This window comes from Poecilia reticulata, linkage group LG8 (assembly GCF_000633615.1).
Source record: "Poecilia reticulata strain Guanapo linkage group LG8, Guppy_female_1.0+MT, whole genome shotgun sequence".
Lineage (NCBI taxonomy): Eukaryota > Metazoa > Chordata > Actinopteri > Cyprinodontiformes > Poeciliidae > Poecilia > Poecilia reticulata.
Window position 1 is genome coordinate 13,841,378 of NC_024338.1, and position 13,550 is coordinate 13,854,927.

At 43.7% G+C, this 13,550-nt stretch overlaps 1 protein-coding gene across 2 annotated transcripts in view; it reads right to left on the minus strand.

The window, feature by feature from the left end:
• The window catches only part of adgrl1a (adhesion G protein-coupled receptor L1a), a 103,994-nt gene that overhangs the window by 31,343 nt on the left and 59,101 nt on the right, over positions 1-13,550 (minus strand). Inside the window, exons 3-5 of one of the 2 annotated variants that reach the window (XM_008416067.2) lie at positions 8,893-9,106; positions 7,575-7,684; positions 511-525 (exon numbers count right to left, since the gene is read on the minus strand). In XM_008416067.2, the coding sequence (XP_008414289.1) occupies positions 511-525; positions 7,575-7,684; positions 8,893-9,106 (339 nt within the window). The remainder of the gene's footprint in view (positions 1-510; positions 526-7,574; positions 7,685-8,892; positions 9,107-13,550) is intronic. The other variant, XM_008416068.2, reaches the window with a different exon arrangement.

The window sequence follows — 13,550 nt, forward strand, 5'->3', positions numbered from 1 at the left end:
ATGTGTTTGTGAAATCTGAATCATGAGGAACATCTATTAGAAAGTGTCTGAGGCAATAGCGGCGAGATGAATCTACATTTCAGACATGGATGGATTTTGGCACCAAAGAAAAAGTAATTATGTATGTTGTGTGTTACTTTAGACAGATGTGTGAGGTAATTTTCTCGTTTATCTCTCATAGACACGGGGCTGACCCTCCATTATGCTTTTTTTTGTGTGATAACTGACATGTGTGGGTGTGTTTTGGTATTCAGGGTGTTGTCATCAAAACCAAGGAGGAGATCTAGAGGGATTTTAGAGTTTTGGTTACACGTCAAAGTAGAACGGAAAGGGAAGAGGAGGCGTTTAGAGATCGAGAAAGAAGAGGAAGGGATATCAACATCAAACATGACCACTACACAGGGTGCAGGGTTAGGAAGGAATATGGGGGGAGGAGAGGTAGAGGGGAGTAGGAGAAGGAAGAGGGAGGAAGGGGCGAACTGTGGTTGTTATGTTCATTGTGGACTTTACCTTTTTGATCCACTTCTATTCAAGCATCGGAAAAAAAGGAGAAAGAAGGAGACAGAGAGATAATATAGAGAGACAGGAAGAAGAAGAGAGGGAAAGGAAAGAGAATGAAAGGAAAAACAGATGCAGGAAAAAAGAGAAAATTGAGATTAAATAAAACGCTGTCCTTTCTCTCACGCTCTGTGTTTTTTTTTTTTTTTAAAGCAAGTTATCTGTCTGCGTTATGGCTGGCTACTCACATAAAGGATGGCTTGAATGGAAAATGAGAAGGGGCAAAATGGCCTGACCTGGATTTTAATCCTTTTCCATTTCCTTTCACATTTATCAATAACCCCTCAACAACACAATCCACCCATAGCACACACTCTCAGCCCCGTCTTACCACAAAACACCCCCCACCCCACCTCCCAATTTCCTCTTGTGCCGAAAGCGCAGCTCCAAGAACCTGTCGGAGAAAGAAACCGACGAAGAGCATCACGCCGTTTTTCTCTCCAGCTGCAAAAAAAAAGAAAGAAAATGGAAAGAAAGACAGAGCAAGAGATAGAAAAATGGCAGATGGAAAGGTGGTGATGAAGCTATCTATCTGTGACCAGTTGTCTTCTGAGAGTTTAACAAGCCCGTTTTGCTTCCTTCATCTCCATGCATAGTCTACGTCAACGTTTCATTTTAAGAGCTTCTTCCGGCCTTACTTGATTTATAGAGCCAGAGACGCCTGCCACAGAAGCCGGCAAAAAAAAAAAAAAAAGAAAACACAACACAACCCATCGACCATCCAATCAGTGGGGAGCTGCTGGCTTGCCTGGCCGAGACCGGCTCATCAAAGCAATAGAGAACAAACAACAAGGGGAAAGGGAGGGCTTGACAGAGTGGAACGCCTCAGAAACACAGATAGACCAAGAGACAAAGTCAGGAGGGGGTGGAGGGGTGGGAAGGGGGTAAAGACAAGAAAGGGATAAGAGAAATGTCTACAGCAGCAGGCTCATCACACACAAATCAATAGCTGGGTGTGCTGAATCACAGTGAGGCCTCAGCTGGCACAAACAGGTAAAGTCCGGGTCCCTCGATATCCATCCATGTCAGCTGGGGACTACCAGATACATGTGCTGAAATCTCAGCTCCGCCCTCTATATTATAGCGCTTGCACCCGCTTTTCCTCCGTGTTTGCTCAGGCAAAAGTGCTGTGTGCGAGTGGAACGGCGTTCTCCAAGAACAGACTTGTCAAAAGTCACATGGCTCTCGGATCCCCGCTGTGAGCGTGATTGTGGTGTGCATGTCATGGGAAGTCTCACATCTCCAGGGATTCCTGTGGGATTGTCACAACACCTCTCAGGGTTGCCCGTCAACAGAGTGAAAAAGTGAGAGGAAGGAGGAGAAATTGACCAAAAAAATAAATAAAATAAATAAATAAAATAAAATAAAATAAAAGAAGTATCTGGTTAAAAAGAAAAGGGAAGAAAGAACCATTAGCAACAGCAGACGGCCCTGCACCTTGGCACCGGCACGGTCAGCATCACCATCMACACGGATTATTTATCATCTCACGCCAAGATCAAACTGGACAAACAACCTCCAAGACCAGGAGACTGTGAGCCAATTTCATTGTAGAAGGGTGAGGACAGGAAAGCAAGACTGCAAATCCTGTGAAACTGTGTTAGTTGGGACACGTCATGTCCCCTCCCTCCAACTGTGAGTGCAGTCATTACTTCCAAGGTTAGAACAGGGAGGGACTGACTTAATGACTAGTGCTAGCATCCAGAACTTTCATCCAGTAGGACCCAGCTGTGGAGGAAGTTGAAGGGGGTCCACTGGACTCAGTCATTTGGGAGAGTTAAAACAGAACAGTGCCTCGCAAAACTATTCATACCCTTTTAGCTTTTTTTTTTTTTTCAATTTATCATGCTGCAGATTTCAATCTTTCAGTGTATTTAATTGGGGTTGTAAGTGGCACACCACTATAAATAAGTACAAAATAGTGAAGCGGAAAGAAAGTTTTAATTTTTTAACAACTACAACTCTGAATAATTTGGCGTGCATTAGTATTAGTGTCAGAAACTCTTAATATAATCTTGTAAATCTATTCAACACAGCATTCAAAGTCACCTAATTAAAAGATGGAGTAGATAGAGTAATTAAATCTCAATGTAAATCAATCTTTTCTGTGAAAGTGACAGAGTTCTTTCAGATTAGTGAACATTTAAACTGCATCACGGAAACTAAACAACAAAGCAAACAGGCCGGAGATGAAGTTGTGGAGCAGTTTAAAGCAGAGTTAGGCTATAAATAAGCATCCTATGAATATCTCACAGAGTGCCATTCGACCCATCATCTTGGCTCTGGGCAAGGAGAGCATTACATGTCTCAACCATTTTCTTCAACAGGGATGCGGAAGCTAGTCAGAGTTGATCAGGGAAGACAGATGGAGACAAGTCCAGGGCAAAACTGTGAGAAAACCTGCAAAAGTCTGTAAAATAATTGATTCTACGGCCAAAGCTCCCCTTTATGGATTACAGTGAACCTAAACATGCTGCCCGTGCTACAAGGGAAAGCTTAGGTTAAAGCATATTTATGAGGCTAGGCTCTAAAGATCAGCTGTAAATGCTGTAATGGTGTTTCTACAAAATATTGAATCACGAGGAAACAAAGTGCCCTTTTCAGGCGGTTTTTTGTGGAAAAAAAAGTAACTTATGTAGAACTCTTCTTTCACTTCACCATTAAGCATTTTTTGTTTATTATATAAAATCCCATTAATAAAAAAGTAAGCTTTGCAGTGGCAAAGCTCATTTTAGATTTGTCAAAATATAAAACAAATCTAGCGGGTCTAAATACTTTTGCAGGGCAAAGGAGGCAGTATTTTTCCATGTCTGAGCAAAAAAATGCTGACTGCAGAGGTTTTCCGCTTTACTCCAGTTTGTGTCCGCGGTCCTTATAAAATAGAAAACGGAATGCAATTTTCTAAAAGCTCAACTAGGAATATATTTTTCAGGTGGCGGAAATGGTGGGTGATACACTGCAGTGGCATGTAGACAGAGAGAGAAAGGGAAATAAAGCTTCTTCTCTGCTGCGGAGAGAAAGAATATAAAATCAGGGAGGTGGAAGACTTGTGTTGACTCCATTTCTTCTATTCTTAGTTGCCTGAAAAATAGAGCGCAAAACACAAATTCGCACAGCGGCACACATTCCTGCGAACGTGCACAAACAAACAGAAATAAGAGACAGAAACTCATCACGCTGTCATCGCAGTGAGCTGAAGGTTGGATTAAGGCCACTTTGGATGTTTGTCTGATTCTTTAGCATTCCTCTTTCCGGGCTCTGTTGAGAAATACGTTGCTGCCCTCTCTGCTGTTAATCACTCTGCTCGGTGCTCTCCACAACCCTATCAATTACTCCCACAGCAATGAGTGCAACTAGAAACACACACTGCAGGCTGCGCACAGGTATAATGTTTTTGCTCTGTGAGGCGACTTAGTTGTCTCTGTCTCCTCTTCCAAGTGCCGAGAGATAGTGTGTCTTCTTCGGTTTCTCCTGCCCTCTCCCGTCTCTGTTTTCTCTTCTTTGCCCGTTTCAGTCTGTCCTAGAAAAAAAAAAAGTCATCTCTTCCCAAGGCCAGAGTGAAGCCTCCTGCCTCTCACTCACCAAACATTTATGAGCCCCCACGTCTTGACGGTGTCCCTATACATATTAATAGATTTTCATTTTAAGCTACATCAAAGTGCTGCCTCTCCTCCCTCTGAAAACTTGTCATATTACAATGCTATTATTCTTTCTACTGACAAACTCTTCCCGACAAGTCAACTCTCACTTCCAGCAGCTTTGTGTCCAAAAAAAGCAGCGCCTTGTAATGAATAGGCAGTGCTGAATACATTTCTGGTGGAAGAATCCATTTTGTAAAGTGAAACAGTGGGATAGTGGCTAAATCTGAATGAAATACAGGAGACTGTTGCGATAAGGCAAGCAGAGTTGCCACAGTGCCGTATATCAACCAGCACGGTGCATATTAACAAGGGCTAAATGTTCTGGCCTGGCAAGTATGGATGACCCTAAAGGAGGCCACTCAGAATCAATAATGATCTAGCACTGTATTCTTTGAGGGAGAGGGGGAACAGGTAGAGCTCCCTCATAGACCAGGTTTACTATTCACCCTGCGTTAAGACTGCAGTGGGGGCGTCTCACTGCAGTAAACACATGCTGCAGCTGTGTTTATGGATCTGTGATTTCTTAATGGAATCCAGCAGGCTACAGCGGGATGTGACAGTGTGAAATGAGAGTTCAGTTGAGCCATTTTCTCCTGCTCTGTTTCAAATGGGGAAAAAAAAAAAAAAAAACAATGCTACGTGGCAGGAAGGCTCCTGCAGGGCTTTTTAGCTCAATGAGATATGATTTGACTTGTTGTATTTTGCAAAGGCAACTGCGCTCACAGCGACCTTACACACATGTTCCGCTGTCATATCTGGGCTCAGGCGGCAGAACTGTGTTGTGTGTGTCAGATCTGCTGTTGCTGTCACCTCGCCGTTTCAGGTGACTGGCAACATGGCGCCTGTGTCACACAAGCGCCACTCACACGGAGGACCCTGTCAAATGCAAAATCCCACTCAGCCATCAACTTGGCTGCACACCATCTCGGGTGCTATGACACACAAACTTTACATATCACTTTCCTCACCCTTTTGTTGAGACAACCAACAACAAAAAAAAAAAAAAACATGCGTCAGACTTGGATGGTACCCAAGTGCCCAGCATTCTCAGTCAGACGTGAACGATGGGGCATTACCAGAGCGATTAGTAGCAGCAAATTCAATTAATCTTGACAAATCTCTGCTGAGGCAGAACTGAAGAGTGCAGAGCACCTCCCTCTCCTGGTAATTAAAAGTGGCCGAGTTGAGTGGCGTATGGTGCGATGGTGAATAGGCTTCAGGAAGAAAAGTTCCAGCTCAGAGTTTTAATACGTCAAGTTGTGCTCAGATTGTCAGACGAGTCCAGATGCAAAAAACAGCCCATGGCCTGAGCTGTATATGAATTCAATTTTGCTTGCATTTGCTTATTCAGAGCATGACACAAGGACGGAGTATATTGGTTGTTTGTATTTTGTCTCAGACACGCAGAACCTTCCATCGCATGGGGATCAGCTTCTAATTTTCTACGCCGCTCATTGCTTGTTCAAAATCAACAAAGGTTTTAACAAACAGAAAGGGGGGGAAAAATGCAAGTCAGCAGCTCTCAATTCATGATACACTTTGATTGCTGGGGAGATAGAGAACAAGCTCCCCTTGAAAGTCAAAGAGAATAATGCAAGGTCAGGATGCAGGATGGAAAGGAAACAGGAACAACTGATTGATGATACTGTTACCCTCAGTAAACAATAGACATAAAGCTACACTACAGGACTTGCACAAATGTGACCGGTGAAGATGGTGACCGTGCCGTTTACACCTCCTGGAAGAAAATAAGAAGAGAGGGTAGAAAGCCCTGAGCTAAACAAGAGCAGAGAGTAAACTGGGTCCTTGGAAATCCACAATTGTTTGGATTTGATTTGTCTCACCTGAAAAAAAAAGAAACCAACAGAGACAGAAAAAGAAATAGAACTGAATGAAAAGACTAGAATTGGATTGAAAGGCAGAAAAAAAATGGGGATAAATGCCAGTAAAGGTGAGAAAAAAACGGGTTTGGGACTTTGGAAAGCACATTGAAAGTAAAGAGAAAAGCTGAGAAAATGAAGAGCAGAGAGACATGAAAAGAAGTCAGACTGACTGTGTGGGGTAACAGTCAAAGTGACCGCTGAGGGAAGGAGAGGAAGAGAATGGTAGAGAGAAGAATAAGGAAGTTAGCTGGTCGGTGTCTCCTCAGTCCTCGGCTCACCTCTACCTTCATTTCTGCAAAAAAAAGTAGACAACCATCCTTAAAAAAATGAAACAGCACGCCCAGCCTAAAATATTACTTTTAACCCCAAAAGCCAAACACTTCTGCTCCGTAGAGCACACTTCTGCCATCCCCCCTCAGACAGGCAGTCCTGCACACAGTGAAGGGATCAATGCTGAGCGTAATAATAAATGAGAGGGAGAAGGGGAGACTGAGCGGAGATTTTCACATGAGCGAGGATCAACACAACACCATATAATCACAGCCATGTCTGCTCTTTGGGGCTGCGCGAGTGTGCTCTCATCTGTTTGTAGATGCTCACTCAGACAGGAAGAGTAAGAGGAAAAAAGAGCAATTTGTGCATCCCTCCCTTTCATTCCTTTTTTTTTGTGTTTTTTTTGTTTGTGTGAGTGTGGATTTGTGCAACCCACACCTGCCGCAGACTTTTGAGCAGAGCAGCCAGGAAGCCAGCCGTTACCATGGGGACAGTAAAACGTGCGGCACTGCAGGTCATGTGCTCTAAAATAAGCCCCTTGCCTGTTTGTGTTAACATTTCCTTCTGTGAGGTGTGGCAAACACTCAACAACCCCTCTCCCCACCCCCACACCTCCACCCCCTTAGCCTGAGAGTCTCACTGAGCCCAATTTTACTTTTTTATTGAGAATCAGAGGGACAGCAAAGGTGTTTGGCAGCAGATAAAGACAGAAGCACGCCCCAGGGTTAATCAGTGCGTGAGTTTGGGGCGGTGTCTGTTACACCGCTGTGATCACCAATAGGGGCTGACCCCATGTTTGCAGTAGATGTGAGTGAAGTGGTTATCAGACCCGGTGTTGGTGGACCGTCCCTCCCCCCCATGTGAAAATCCCCCTCAGGTACTGGTGCATCACTCTGCTGATGGAGAAAAAAGGTTTAGTGCTCTGTGATCGTGTTGGTGTTTGTGTCTGTGCAATGTGGCAGAGAGTAAGAAGAAAGAGAGAGAGAGAGAAAGGGAGAGCAGGTGAAGACTTATGTGTGTCTTGTTTTGTCTTTATTGTGTTAAGGAAATCCAGAGAGAGAGAAAGTGTGTGTGCATGTGACTGAATTGTCACTTCTTGAGGGGAGTTGAAGAGGGGCTGGGGGGGTTGAGGTTAAGATAGAGGTAAGGGTGGGAGGGGTGATGAATGGGGTGAGAGGGGTGGGGAAGCCAGAGGAGGTGACGGGGTCTTAGTACTCACTGTAGGGGACACACTCATACTGGATCTCCAAATACTTGTAGGTCCCTGGGCAGGGGTCTGGGAACACGTCTGACCCTGCGACCACCACACACTGAGTGCGATTATTACACCTGAGAGATGAGATGGACAAGGGGAGGTGGGGAGTGCAGAGAGAGAGGGAAGGAGAGGAGGGGGTAAGCGATAAAAAATGATGAGTGCCATTGTAAGAAAGACAAAGAGGAGTGGTTATAAAAGAAACATCTTCAGGCTCAGAAAGACGGAGGGAATTGTAGGGAAGGGAGTAATTTCACACTACACTAGATCATGTGACAGCTACACCCGAGGGGAGGTGGGAAACAGGCAGGGAGGGGAAAACGGGGAAAAGGATCAAGGATAGAGAGAAGCAAGGGGGGGAGGTGGAGAGCGGGTGGGTGACGTCAGAGCCTCCCCTCCTGGGGGATTGTGAGTGGGAGCAATTAGAGGTGAGAGAACAGGGAAGGGCGAATCGGGTGGGTGAGGGAGATTAAAGGCAAATACTCTACACTACGAACTTTGTGGAACACTTAATTGCAAATTACTTCTACATCTAAACCAAATTTCTGCGTACTCTCTCATGTCTGCACACCCTGAGCAACATAAACAGAGAGAAAAAGATACTCATTTGCATGCACTCAGTGGTTCTCTATATACAGGACTTTTCCCAGCTTTGAGCATTGCTCCCCTTGCGCAGGCTTTTTCTCACTTCATATCTGAAATCTCTGCTCCACTCACTCTATCACCCCATCATTTCTGGAAGTCTTTTTCCTTCTTTTAGTCTCTCAATACTCCCCTCCACCCCCTGCTGCTTTCCTCCCTTGCTCTCTTGCGCTCTCCCCCAAGCCTCTGCCTCCATTACATGTGTGATGGATAGCTAGGAGAAGGTTCCCATTGATCTGAGCTCAGAGGAAGAAGATGCTGAGCTCAAACAAGGAGAGCAACAGTGGGAAGCCCTACAAACGCTTCTGCAACAATTCCCAAGCTCATGCATTCTCTTACACCCACTCATGCATGCACACAGAACTAAATAGGAGCCAACACTATCGTGGAGTTAAATATTTCACCAAAAGCTTTGGTGTTATACAGCTATTTAAAAGAAAAAAAAAGTATTTATAGTTTGTTTGCCGAAAGGGYTGGAGTTCCTTCAAAAAGACGCAGGTGCCCAAACGGCGCACAGCAGCATCGAAAAAACTGGGAATTCTTGAGGGATTATGCTGTGAAATAGTATCTTGTTTCCTCTGCCAATAGCAGGCTCTGACTCTGCACAAACACATGCACAAGATCCAAACAAATCAATACTTACCTCTGTGACATTATCTTGAAGGCGTCGGGCAGGTAACACTGCACATTCTCCATCTGAAAGGGATCCGCATCACAGATCTTGTCATCGGTGCGGCCGTAGTTGGCCGTCTCAATCATGATGACATCGCTTCCGGGACAGCGCAACTCGATTGGGTAGCCTTCACATGCCAGCTCCCGGCGCATCAGACCGAATGGCATCATTGACCGGCTTAGAGCTGGAAAGGGAAAAAAGGAGAGCGSATTATTGATTATTCACTAAACCTTAAAACCTTCAAAAGGCTTTTTATTATTCAGCATCGTTGTAAATATCATATATATATAAATATATATATAATGTCTGATGAGAGCGGGTTGAACAAGTAATGATGTAAAATACAAATTATMCATWAGTGCMGTGCATTCAACGAGTAGTAATGCACAGCCTGGCCGTTTCATTTCCACATTGGAACATCACAGATCACATATTGGCATTCCGGGGTTTGCAGCCAAACCAGCTTCTCCAGTGAGATATGGCACCACTTGTGAAACAAACTGTGAGAGTTTCAAATGTTAACAAACTCCTACACACAACCAGGCAACAGCTTATGATGCTCATTCCCGCAMCGCAGAGGGAAAAAAAAAAAAAGTGTCCTTTCCAGCATTATTTGTTTATTCCACCTAAACAATGCAACGGAGCTGAACATTTAGATGCAGCCGGAGTTCAAGAGGATGTGATAGTGGAACAAGAAAAAAATAAAAATAAATAAACAGAAAATGAGTGTCTTTGCAAACTTTCACCTTAGCTTTGTACGCCATTTGCATACCTACTGCTAGTAATCAGCCCACTCAGAGGAATGTCAATGTACTGCAGCGGCTCTGAGAGGAAAAGGGTCAGATGGGACAGTGAGGTACTCAGGGTTAATCGCTGAGCCAGACTGAGAGGCATGAAAGAGGGCTGCAAAGAGGCTCTGAGAGAGACACTCGTTGTCTCTCTAGCTCTCCATAACTACGTGCATTTAACTGCTCATGTAATCAGGCACACACGSAAAAATAACAAAACGACTATGAACATCCTTTGCGGTGCAGGTGGAAACCAAAAACAACAAATGCAAATAGAGGCACTGTGAAAACTGGAAATTAAAACTGAATCTTGTGCCAGTGAATGCGAGAGCCGCTGTCCATGGTTCTGAAATGTCTAACCCCTCCTAGAGRAGAACGTTATAGGGATTTAACCTGCGTCCGAAGCCTTTAGGTGCAGAGCTCTCCGCTGTGTTGAAGGACCAGACGTCTTTGACTGAGATCCTCTTTGCAATGTCAGTGGGAAGGACGTGGACGTACAGACCTGGCTGTGAGCRTACTGTCAAATCTAGACAGACAGCACTGGTTCTACTTTAATAAGGCGGAAGTTCTTTATAAACAGAGCCTTTCATTGCACAGCACCTCCCCCTGCAAGACAGGCTCRGCGGTGGACAAGGACACTGAGTCAGCCTCTCTCCCCTTTTACTGTTAGTGCTAAAATACACAGAGCAAGGCCGCTTTCCCTTCCTGAAACTGAGCTAACACTGCTTAAGTTTCATACGCTGTCCATTCAGGACGAGTGTCCATCTGGGTTAATGTCAGTGTCAGTCATTTCAGTCATGGAACTGTGCAATATGACTCACTCACTTTGGACTCGCTCATATTTCTAAATGCCACTTGTTTATGCAATAGGGACTTCAGTTCAGTTGTGTAACTAAAGCCATTTGGGCTGAATGACTAGCACAGAAAGACTTCAGATCTTTTATGCCTCGCCAGCATGCAGTGCCAGTGCCAAATCACAAAAGCCTTGATGCAAAAATCGCATACTAATTAAAGCACACAGAGATGCAAACAGCAGGCGAGGCCAGACAAACAAGTCCACACTCAAATGCAAAAAAACCCCACACAAGCACATTAGCGCACACACAGACATAGCGGTGTGCATGTTTCAATCAAGCACACACACCGCCATGTAAACACACATTCTGAGTTGTGGTATCACAGTGGGATTACAATGCGTAGTGTCAGTGTGTGGCCTTGTTCTCTTAACTACCCTGCAGTGTAAATACACAGCAGTGTACAGCTGGCCAGCAATTAGAACCATATAATACGCCAAGAGGAGGGAAGAAGTGAAGAGGGCCAGCAGCAGCGCTGGGCCCAGCCACGGGAAAGAACGAGGATGGAGCAGCATACAGAGAACAAAACAAAATGAGAAAAACTCTTAATCTCAGAAAGACATCATTTTCATGTCATCTCCCAGGAAGGAGGAGTTTCACAGCTGGAATTCCCAAGTTGTCACAAAACTATAAAACTCCATGCTAGCTCCTTCTCTTTGCCCACAGCCACAGCGGCATTGGGAGTAGAGGTGTGCAGACGTCTTGATCTCGATGGTTGAGTAAAAAACAACATCTTCAAAGTAATCTTAGAACCTGTGTATCCAATGATGACCCAAAATAAAACACSCTGCCTGGTTGTTTTTGAGACTCTGCTGAAAAACAAATCTGACAGAATTATAAATTTGCCACGAAGCGATGGCGTCCCATATGCTAATGTTAAAACGTTAAAAGTTGTACTAATGCTACGACAGTAAGCACAATCAGTTCTGCTGTGTTTACAACGTAGGGTTCTCTTTTTGCACTGCAACTGGCAGTAGCATTTCGCCAGCTCTCATACACATATTAATATTTGTATTAATGGTACTCATAGATAMATGTGGGACTCAGAGGAGCTGATACAATACACTGCAGCTACTGTCTTCTTTGTTGTTAAACTGAGTCAGTAATTCCAGATGGGACATTATTATGCTGGCTGTCCAATCGCCAAATTATGATTCTAAATCCATTTTTTTGCCGCCATCTCAGTCACTGTGATGGCAAGGTAACACAACATTAGGAGTTAATGGTCCAAAAGATTAACTTCTAATTCGGCAAATTATTTTTAAAACATTATTTTATTAAAATAAAATTACAAAATGAAGAAATCATACCAGATGGTTGAAAAAAAATCTAATTCAGTAGAGGGGCCAAGGATGCCTGTCAAGGGTTATGAGTACTTTTCTAAGTGTTAGTTTAATAGAACGATAAATGGAAAATGTGCTGTAGTTCAGTGGTTTAAATAAACACAACCAGCTGAGTCATAACATATCAATACATTTTTGAATTTTTGTTATTCCTGTCAATTCCCAGTTTTTATACAACTCTGACCTGCATGTTACTGCTTTTGTCCATTCTGCTTTTGTTTTTCCTTTGGAAGATGGCTCAAGTATGATTATCAATGCATGAAACCATAAGAGCAGGTTGTAGGAAAATAGGCAGTCATTGGCCAATTGACAAGTCTATCACAGCCTKGTAAAAATCCACACTATGTTATAGAGGTAATTTACATGTAAAGAAAGCAGAAAGCATTTTGTGAACCTTCTTTTTTTTAAAGACATCTATTGGGTAAATACATATTTTTAACCAYATCTGAGAATATCCATTATTTAATCTTTATCAGTGGCATCAGCCATGGTAACTTGTCTGTTTCAGGCAGGAGCGAATCTCTACTTTGCCCATATTGTGTTGAGTTTCACACCTTCATATTTCACACCTGTCCAAACACTTCCTGACAACTTACAGGACGACGGTTTGATTTCACACTGCAAATAAAGACGGATGCACCTCATATTCATGCAGAGATTTTTTAAGTGGTGTATCCTCAAACAAGCATGAAACTGCAAGATCCACTGTTTACATTTGCGTAAGTGCGCTCATGTGTGACAGCGTGTGTGTGCGTGMGCGTGTRTATGTGAGTGTGTGGTGAGTGGCAGCCAGATGGCCCGAGGCCTAACTYGAGATTCGGCTGGCTCTGAGCTGAGATGAGATGAGCAGAGGATAAGCTTGGACTGGCCATGGGCAACGATTGTCCTTCACTCTGCAGGAATCCATTAAGGTTTCAGAATCTCTTCAAACACACACACGCATGCACGCGCACACACACTTGACCATTTAGCATTGGCAGTCAGACTACTTAAATGACAAAGACTCTTTCTTAGCACTAGCCATTTGTATAGGTGAATGCAGTTTCTTGAAGTCACACTGTGACTCATCTAAATGAATCACAGCATTTGCAATACACACTTAGCAATTGTCGCATGTGAGACTATTGAATCAGGCAATTATACAATCTAATTTGCATGGATGTGTCGGTGTGCAAGAGACAGAGGTCACATGCATAAACACACCCCACTGACAGAAGCCTGGTGTTACTCCAGGGCAGCTGGTGTGAAAGCTTCAAGTGGTTGGCTTCAAAGTAGAAGCTCCATACAAATTAAGAGCAAGAGAGAGAACTGATTGGATTTGACTCATTATCCTCACACAGCAATTAAAGCCTGAGGGTTGATAGATGCTTAGACCATTAAACAAGAACATAATTTTGCACAAGCAAGACTAGTCGTTACTCACTCATTCTTTCCCCACTATTATTACCCACACATTAATATCATGCTCCTGGACAGAGGTGCAAAAACGAAAATGCTTGGAAAGACTCCGTGCAACTCGAGAGAGGATTACTGCATCTAGTGTTGTTCCGGTTATTTGTTACAGTRTCGGTGTGAAGTTTTTCTGAACTTTCAAAGTTTTCCTACATTTCTTAATTTTCATGGCCGGGATTGATTGATCGTCT